The sequence below is a fragment of the Malus domestica genome, chromosome 05 (assembly GCF_042453785.1).
Source record: "Malus domestica chromosome 05, GDT2T_hap1".
NCBI classification, from domain to species: domain Eukaryota; kingdom Viridiplantae; phylum Streptophyta; class Magnoliopsida; order Rosales; family Rosaceae; genus Malus; species Malus domestica.
Window position 1 is genome coordinate 45,640,613 of NC_091665.1, and position 9,406 is coordinate 45,650,018.

The window sequence follows — 9,406 nt, forward strand, 5'->3', positions numbered from 1 at the left end:
ACAATGATCATATTGACTTCTAGAATAATTTTGGCCTCTCATAAATTTATCAAACCTCAAATACCATTGCCTTGGAGATTGCTTCAAGCCATAAAGTGATTTCTTCAATTTGCAAAACAAATTTTCCTTCCCTTTCACTATATACCCATCCGGTTGACACATATAGATCTCTACATTCAAATCACCATGTAGGAAAGTCGTCTTCACATCGAGTTGCACAAGCTCAAGATCATATTGTGCAACAAGAGCTAACATAATACGAATTGAGGAATGCTTCACAACCGGAGAAAATATTTCATTGTAGTCAATGCCCTCCTTTTGTGCATACCCTTTAGCAACTAATCTTGCTTTAAATCTCACATTGCTTTTCTCATCAGCATCTTCCTTCTTGGCATACACCCATTTGCAACCGATAGCTTTCTTGCCCTTAGGCAATTTAGCTAACTCCCAAGTCTTGTTCTTCAAGAGAGAATTCATCTCATCACCCATGGCATTGCACCACCTCTTCTTCTCCTCACTCTCAATGGCTTCCTCGAAATTGGATGGAATATCATCAATGATAATAGGAAGAGCAAAAGCAACATAGTCACTATACCGAGCTGGCTTGGTAATTTGTCTCTTTCCTCTGTTCTTGGCAATAGACTCTTGAGGTGAAACTTGCTTTTCAACTTGAATAGAATTTTCAAGTTCAACTTCTTCAACATCTTCATGGTCTCCAACTTCTTCACTTGTAGTGGCTTCGACATCAGCGGAAATAGGATTTGAAGTACCAGAGGCAACTTTCTCAAGCTCCACCTGTTGGACATCTTTCACATTTTTCTCATAGACTTTGTACATACTTTCTTCATCAAATGTCACATCTCTGCTGATTACAAGTTTTTTCATCTCTGGGCACCATAACCTGTAACCTTTGACACCACTACTAAAACCAAGAAAGATAGCCTTTTTGGCTCTAGGATCAAGTTTATTTTCAGTCACATGAAAATAAGCAGGTGAACCAAAAATACGGATATAGTCATAATCAGAAGAAGGTTTTCCAGTCCATACCTCCATTGGTGTCTTACCCTGAACAGCAGCTGAGGGTAACCGGTTGATGATGTGACATGCATAATTAACTGCCTCTGCCCAAAATGACTTGCTTAAACCCGACTGAGACAACATACATCTAACCTTCTCAAGCAAGGTTCGATTCAATCTTTCTGCAACTCCATTTTGTTGTGGAGTTCCCCGAACACTAAAATGTCTCACAATCCCTTCCTCTTTGCAAACTATAAAGAAAGGATCAGATGCGTATTCACCACCATTATCCGATCTCAAAATCTTAATCTTTCTCCCAGTCTGGTTCTCAACCATTTTCTTCCAACCCAAGAAAATGCTTAACACCTCACTCTTGTGCTTCATAGCGTAGACCCAAGACCTTCTTGAATAATCATCAACAAAGATCACGAACCAATGTCTACCACTCAAAGAGGGAGTCTTTGTAGGACCCCAAACATCTGAATGCACATAATCAAGAATGTCATTCGTCTGATGTACAGCAGTACCAAACTTCACTCTAGTTTGCTTTCCCAAGACACAATGCTCGCAGAAATCAAGCTTACAAGTCGTAGCACCTTTTAGAAGACCTTGTTTCACAAGCCCTTGTAGAGCTTTCTCACCGGCATGGCCTAATCTTATATGCCACAGTCTAGTAGTATCAGAATCGGATGTGCCCATATTTTCTGAGACTACAGATGCTTCACCTGTCACAGTGCTTCCTTGCAATAAATACAAATGGCCACATCGAGGAGCTTTCATCACAACAAGTGCACCATAAGTAACTTTCAATGTCTGTCCATCTGAATGAAACCTGAAGCCCTTGGATTCCAACATCTGAATGAAACCTGAAGCCCTTGGATTCCAAAGTACCCAAAGAAATAAGATTTTTCTTCAAATTCGGTACATACCGAACACCTGTCAACTCTTTAACCATGTTATTATGCAACTTCAAACGAACTGTACCAATCCCTTTTGTTGTGCAAGGATTGTCATCTCCCATGAATACAACACCACCATCAAACTCTTTCAAGCTTGAAAACCAATCCTTGTGAGGAGTCATATGATGGGTACAACCCGTATCTAACACCCATTTAGTGGCACAATCAAATGATGAAGAAATGGTTAAAGCAAAATAAAAAAGATCTGTTTCAACCTTAGCAACATTGGCTTCAGAACTTTCTTTTCCTTTGGTCTTCAACTTAGGACAATCTTTCTTCCAATGGCCCTTATTATGACAAAAGGCACATTCATCCATTTCCAAGGTTTTTCTACCTTTAGAGTTTCCTCTAGGTCGAGAGTGTGATTTTTTCCTACTAGTAGAGGACCTTATCTCCGATGATCTACCTCTAACAAATAAAGCTTCAGAGGTACTATCATGATTTTTATCTCTATGCCTCATTTCATAATTCATCAAGGCATTTGACACATCTTCAAATTTCACAGTTTCTTTATCATGCATAATAGTGGTAACAAAATGCTCATAAGAGTCTGGCAAGGAATTCAACAATATTAAGGCCTTATCTTCATCCTTAATATCCTCATCTAAATTTAACAAGTCGGCAATCAACTTATTAAAAGCATCAAGGTGTCTAATCATTTTTGTACCTTCTTTGTATTGAAAGCGGTAGAAAGCGGTAGAGCTTTTTCTTCAAGTGTAGCCTGTTCTCTGCACTCTTTGTCATATACTTGTCTTCCAATTTTTGCCACAACACACTTGCTAATGTCTCCCGCATCACAAAATACTTCTGAGTTTTTGCAAGGCACAACCGAATTGAAGAGCAAGCCCACAAATTTAATTTCTCCCATTCCGACTTCGACATAGCTTCCGGCTTCTCTCCCAAAGCGGCAAGTAGATCTTGTTGAGCCAACACATCTTTGACGTCACATTTCCACATCCCGAAGTTGTTTGTGCCATCAAACTTTTCCACTTCGAACTTTGCATTTTGCACCGTAGTTCTTGCAAACCCGGAGCTGCTTCCAAAAGGATTCTCATCTTGCCCGTCTGACATCTTTGGCAACTAGACAGTACCCAAGAGCAACCAGTGCACTGATACCAATTTTTGTGCTAGGATAGCACCAAACCTTATGGAACCAACTCAAGCTAACCCACAGGAAATTTATCAAATGAAAATGCAAGAACAAAATATAAAAGACACCAATATTTTAACGAGGTTCCTCAACAGTCAGTGTAACTGGAGTACATCCTCGGAGCAGTAGGAGCTCACCCAATAATCCACTATCAACCAAATGGGAGTTTACAAAGTGTTAGCAATCTCACAACCCAAATAACCCAATACACCCAATAGCTCTCACACACCACAGAAACAAATAGAGAAAGAAATATAATGAATAATTTCTTCTCTATACATATAGCTCAAACCTATTACAACAACAACTACCTTAGTGGATGATTACTAACCAAAAAGAGGAGCACTTTCTTCTTCTCTTCTAAGAGGGGCTGCTCCACTTCTATTTTTTCTTCTCTGTTTTCTGATGCACTCTTCTCTTCTCTCTCTAATTTCTCCTAAGGCAACAACCCCATATTAAAAACCAAAACCCACGGGTGTTATGGCCAAAACAATTCACTTTAGACAAGGTGCCATGTTTTCCTCCCAAAACATGGAAGGGACATAATTATGTTGTCTTTTTTCCTTTTGATTTGTTTAATAGCCACTTGGCCACTTGGCCACTTATTCAACAATGGAGTTGCCCAAGATTTCATGGGAAATTGTGAGGTGGGTCATGTTTCTGATGGTGAATTTGTGACAACTAAGACTGCAAAGACTCTGGATGATAAGAAGAAGGGTGAAGGCGAAGTGGGTTTCTCTGGGATTCAAAAGTTGATGCTTTTGGAGTTTGGCAGACCACCACCAACGAATACTTTATCTCAATGTAGTCAAGTACTTCGGCCGCGTTGCCTCTGCCATTTGAAGAAAAACCCAGATTGTTCTTTCTCTATTTCTTGCTTCGAATGCCAGAAGTATCCATGTTCTTTCCTTCCGGGTTTTCTTGAATCTAATTCTTAGTGTGGGCTGAATCCTCAAAGAACAAGATGTTGAAGGTGTTCGGAAATTCGTCACCAGATACAAATCGGATATAAAGACGACGAAGAACGATATGATGCATGAACACGCGGGAAGACCAACGTATCCCGTATCTGACACGCGGGGATACGGATACGTGTGGGAATACGAACGGATATGCGACCGATACGTATCTAAGTCAACAGATACATTGTTGACTGATGGGATACTCGTATCTTACTGTTGGGATACGAGTATCCTACTTTTCGAACTATAATCAGAGGATAATCACACAAAAAAATCAAGATAATTACACTTAATCCGCACAGAATCGTGTTAATTGACAGTTGATTGAGATTAGCTGGACCGAAACGATTCTTTAACCAAAAATCGAAACGATTTTGTGTATAAAATTCGGATCTACCTGTTTTTCCTCACTCAAACCTTAGAACCGTCATTGGCAATTGCTTCTGTCGTCTCCGTTTGCAAGTGTTGCATTGTATCCTATGCATCTGCTGGTGAGAACTGGTAACTGGGTTTCGAATTCTATGCTTTCCTGAAGCCTTCTTTTTCTTCTTGTTCATAATGTTGATGGTTTTCTGCTCTGATGCCTCAACTTTACTTATTAGATCCCCTTTTTGCTTTTCTGAAGCCAAACGAAAAGCTCCTTTTGCTTTTCTGTTTGCATATTATAATAATATTATTGTTAGTGATCTAGAATAATTTAGATTATAATATATTAATATATGCTTTTATGTTGTTTTGTTGATCTCTTAGCATAAATTTGACTTGTGAGATTTTATGCGATTACTTTGGATTGATTGATTCTTATGATTTACATGTTGATAATTTAGGAAAATGAATCATCCTGATAATTATGCGAATGCTAATTTAACCTAGTTGAGAATGTTGAAAATGATCATGGTACAATATGGAAATATGTCAAAAAGCTCGAAAGAGTAGAAAATGGAAAATGAGGTATTGTGTTTCAATGCAACTATTGTCAAAAGATTTTTAGAGGATCCTACTCTAGGGTCAAGTTTCATTTGTTAAAAATGTCTGGAAATGGGATCGTCTCTTGCAACAAGGTTACTAATGAAGACTAATTTAGTTGTTTAGTGAATTATCTTTTTAAATATTTGAAGTTTATCAAAATAAATTTGAACTTGAATAGTATATTTGAATTCTTATTTTATAATATTTAGATATATTTATTTATTTATATTATTTTTAATTGTCATATCCTTGCCGTATCGTGTCTTCGTTTTTAGAAATTTGACGTATCCCCGTGTCGTGTCGTATCGTATCCGCGTGTCCGTGTCCGTGTCCATGCATCATATGGCTGATCTTTTGCGGAATGGCCTTGGCATCAATGCTTAATGCAGTCCAGGTGTTTGAAGAAAGTTCCAACTCAAACGTTTCATTTGAAGGTTATGTTTTCAGTCCCTTTTCTCTTAATTTTTGAACAATTAGAATGGATCTTTTCTGGGTTTTTCAAGTTTTTTGGTGCTGGTTAAGACTTACTCTTCTGCTACTTGGTTGTGGCTTGTGTTGCTTGTGGAAGTATATTTGTTCAAGATTTGGGTATTCTTTTTGTGTTTCTGTTGTGCTCCCAATTTCAAGAATATTGTTGGATTATGTAAAATGGCGCTACCGGTTGGAGTTTTCTTTGGGTATTCAACAAGGTGAATTGTAGTGAATTGTGAATGAAATGTGCGATCTTAAAGATGGGTTTTGATAGTTTTGAAGATGGGTTTTGATTCTTGTCTCTCTGCTTCACTGAATTGCAGCACCATTTTCATTTATATTGGGCTTCTTGGCATCCATATTCGTCGTCATCCTTGCAATCAGGAAGTATATATGAATGTATGCAGCTCTTGGTATGGATCTCTCTGTGAAAGTATCAGGTGGTTTGGTGTTACAATATTCTTGTTGTGGTTCTGTGAAAGCATCAGGTGGTTTGGTGTTACATTCTTGGTGTGACTGCTGAGATAAATCCAATGAGATAAACTACTGTTTCATTTAGTGATTTTGTTAGATTATAAGATTTCAAGAAAGTGTCATTCTTTCTTGATGATTAAGAAAGTATCATTCTTTCTTTGATTCCATAGAATTTGTCAAGAGTGTCATCCTTAGAATTTGTGTCAAGAGTATCATTCTCTTGTTGCCTAGAAGAATTCATCTGATTTGATTTTTGGATTGTACTTGTGGCTTTCATCATGGCTTCACCAACGGCTAAAGTTGAGTCTTGTGTGATGGTAATGGAGTGAGCAGAGGTTTTGGTCAGCAGTCACAAGGGTGTCAGTGGGTGTTTTCTTGTTTGCAGCAGGTTAATTCTTGAAGCATGGCAGACATCTTGCTCTCGCAGTTCCAGATCAGTCTCAAATACCGGACTATTTCAAACTTCACTTGGATACTCCAAGTTTAGTTTGAGGAGGGAGTAATAACTGATATAACATCAATATAGTTAGAATGGTATTATTGTAATTAGGTTATATGGTTATATAAGAGATTGTATAGCTATCATTTCCTTAAGTTCAGTCGTATACATTTTCTCTGATCAATCAATACAATCTCTCTTGTTTCTCTCTATTGTCTTCCTCTTCCTCTGTACCAACTTCATCTTTTACAATGTAGTTAATACTTATAAGCCGCATTAAGGAACTCCATCATGGCAGATATTCCAGTGTTGAATCTTGTTGCTTGTATTTCCTCGGTTACCTGCAATTAGGAAAATTCATTGGTTAAAAGGTGCAGACTTCAGATTTTTGGACAGCTGTTGTATCGTAATTTGAGTATAATAGTAAAAGGAGATAGAAGATAACATCCAGAAATTGAGATCTGACCTATGCAATGCACTTATGGAGAGGACGAAGTTGCTCCAAAGTAGGATCCTCATCAGTCACTACTGTCCCATCTTTGAATGTACCATCAGACAACGGTGATTGACCAAAAAAAAAATCAGACAACGGTGAACCAACAACTAGCCTCCATGTTCTTCCCAAAAATCGATGGACACCTTCAATACCACTCGTATTTCAGGTTTTTTAGTCTCGAGATACTTGAGATAGGCAATAGACATTCCTAGGCACATTAGCGAAAACATAGGCCAAACCAAGTATCCAATAAGATAAAGTTCAACGAAAAAACTGCCTCAGTCGTCCCATGAACATTTCATATAAACGAAGCGAGCCCCGTACTCAGAAACAACGTCATCCGGACTGACTACATTCCCCTGCTTTTACTCATTTTATGAGAACGCGCAATCAGATAAATGTTAGGATCGTCTTTCAGTACAAAAGAATCCCCAGACTTCATGACCTACAGAAGGAAAAATTATGTCAAGAGCCTAGCCCTAGCCGTGGTGTGCCGACGAGGTCGTCGGGCCCTTTAAGGGGTGGATTGTAACATCCCACATCGTCCAAGAGAGTGATTCTTAAATGTATATTCTCATCCCAAAAAGCCTACATCTCACATCGTCCAGGGGAGTGATCCTTAAATGTATATTCTCATCCCTACCTAGCACGAGGTTTTTTGGAATTCACTGGCGGGTTCCATCGGAACTCCGAAGTTAAGCGACTAGCGCGCGAGAGCACTCCCATGAGGGGTGACCCACTGGGAAGTTGCTCGTGAGTTCCCATAAACAAAACCGCGAGGGCGTGATCGAAGTCCAAAGCGGACAATATCGTGCTACGGTGGTGGAGCAGGCCCGAGAAGTGGTCCGTCCCGGGCCGGGATGTGACAACGTTAGCATTTCATACGAGACAAGACTTGAAAAACAGTAGTAAGGATTAATGACCATGTCAGCTGTAATTACTGATACAACTTTTGTACAAAGAGATACAATTTCATATTGGTCAATCTTACTATGTTGAAGAAAACAGATTAAGTCACAGACCTTGTGCCAGAACCTTGAATAAAGTAAATGAAGGACAGCATGTACTGCACCAGCAACATACACATCAACTTGGTTCCAGTACCTGCAGATCAAGAGGATTATTAAAATGACAAAAAGAAAAAGGAGGAACTCACATGATACTACAAATTTAATCATTACCTTTTGAGTTTTTTATTTGCAAAGAAGTAGAATTTTATATGAAGAATTCCCAGAGAAAGATTTCACTTACATTTCTTTTGTCTTTGCCACCAATTCTTCTGAATTTTTTGGGTCCATAAATCTCAAATAGTACCTGAACATGGTAAAAAAGGTATAACATCTCAAACCTCAAAAATGAATTTCAACATTTCTATCTGCATTAAGTAACACAACTCAACTCTTGAAGTTAATTAACAGATTACCAGCAAGAACCGGCCCACTGTGGCGTGGTACTTGTCTCCCGTCTAGCAGGTTTTCCAGATAAATGGTCCTTAGTTTTGGCCTGAGAATAAGTTGGTACACATATAACTATTGACACTAACAAAATCATCTGGAATACTGGCAAGAAAAAGTTTTGCAGTTGAGTAAAGACTAACAAAATTACAAATGTTAAACCACACGAACTCATCCATAAACGGACTAAGGAGTTGGGAAAAAAAACAAAGAAAGAACAAAAGAGGGAAACTGTACCCAAGAAACTGCTTTTGAGAGTGGTGGTTCTCCTGTCCCAGTGGGAGAAAAATCATCCAGTTCTGGTAGGGTAAGGGGCAGTTCAGTTTCAAGTATGGGAACAGTCTCACCAGTATCATCCAAAAAAACTACTGGAATAGGTTCACCCCAATAACGTTGCCGAGCAAAAAGCCAATCCCTTAACTTAAAGTTCACCTGAAGAAAGACAAGTTTGAGGGAAAAGAACAGATCATTTATCGTATGCATTATGCATAGAGCAAGTAGGCCGGCGTACTCCAAATGTCTAATTGTATAAGCTTCCGTGCTCTGAAAACTCACCTTTTTCTTCCCATTTGCAGTTTTCTCAGCCCAGTCAATGACTTCGGAAGCAGCTACTTTGCTAGATAAGCCATTAATGTCCAGCCATAGTGTTGGATTTGAAGAATTTATAACAGTACCTTCACCTGAATAGGCCTTTTTGAAACCACTGATATTTTTATCATCCACAACCCAACAAATTGGCATGTCAAATGTTGATGCAAACTCAAAATCACGAGTGTCATGTGCAAGAACAGCCATAATTGCCCCTGTTCCATAACTACAAAGTAACAAAGTCCCGTGTTGAAGTTATATAGCAACTTGGTGAAACGTATTTGCGTAAGAGGAGAAACAATCAACAGATACGATTCCCATTTTGCACATCATACAAAGATAGACGCCAAAACTCCAGCAAGACGCAAATTTCTAGTGGCAAATATAAATGAAGGAAATGAACATAAAGCCAAACACACCTCCCCAA

General features: G+C 38.7%; 1 protein-coding gene across 1 annotated transcript; it reads right to left on the reverse strand.

Annotated features, from left to right (window-relative positions):
• Positions 1 to 7,153: 7,153 nt before the first annotated feature.
• On the reverse strand, positions 7,154 to 9,406 carry LOC103434583 (leucine--tRNA ligase, chloroplastic/mitochondrial). Its single transcript, XM_029103336.2, has 6 exons — positions 8,947 to 9,406; positions 8,629 to 8,823; positions 8,361 to 8,440; positions 8,189 to 8,251; positions 7,960 to 8,041; positions 7,154 to 7,382 (listed from the first exon to the last, which is right to left on the reverse strand). The coding sequence occupies exons 1-6, from the start codon at positions 9,184 to 9,186 to the stop codon at positions 7,287 to 7,289; spliced, it is 756 nt and encodes a 251-aa protein (XP_028959169.2). The 5' UTR covers positions 9,187 to 9,406; the 3' UTR covers positions 7,154 to 7,286.

Excerpts from the sequence above, each read along its gene's own strand:
- LOC103434583 (XM_029103336.2), bottom strand. The coding sequence starts at position 9,186 with ATGGCTGTTCTTGCACATGACACTCGTGATTTTGAGTTTGCATCAACA. Across the intron at positions 8,824-8,946 it reads CTGCAAATGGGAAGAAAAAG|GTGAACTTTAAGTTAAGGGA; the intron begins GTGAGTTTTCAG and ends GTCTTTCTTCAG. Across the intron at positions 8,441-8,628 it reads TCTCAAAAGCAGTTTCTTGG|GCCAAAACTAAGGACCATTT; the intron begins GTACAGTTTCCC and ends ACTTATTCTCAG.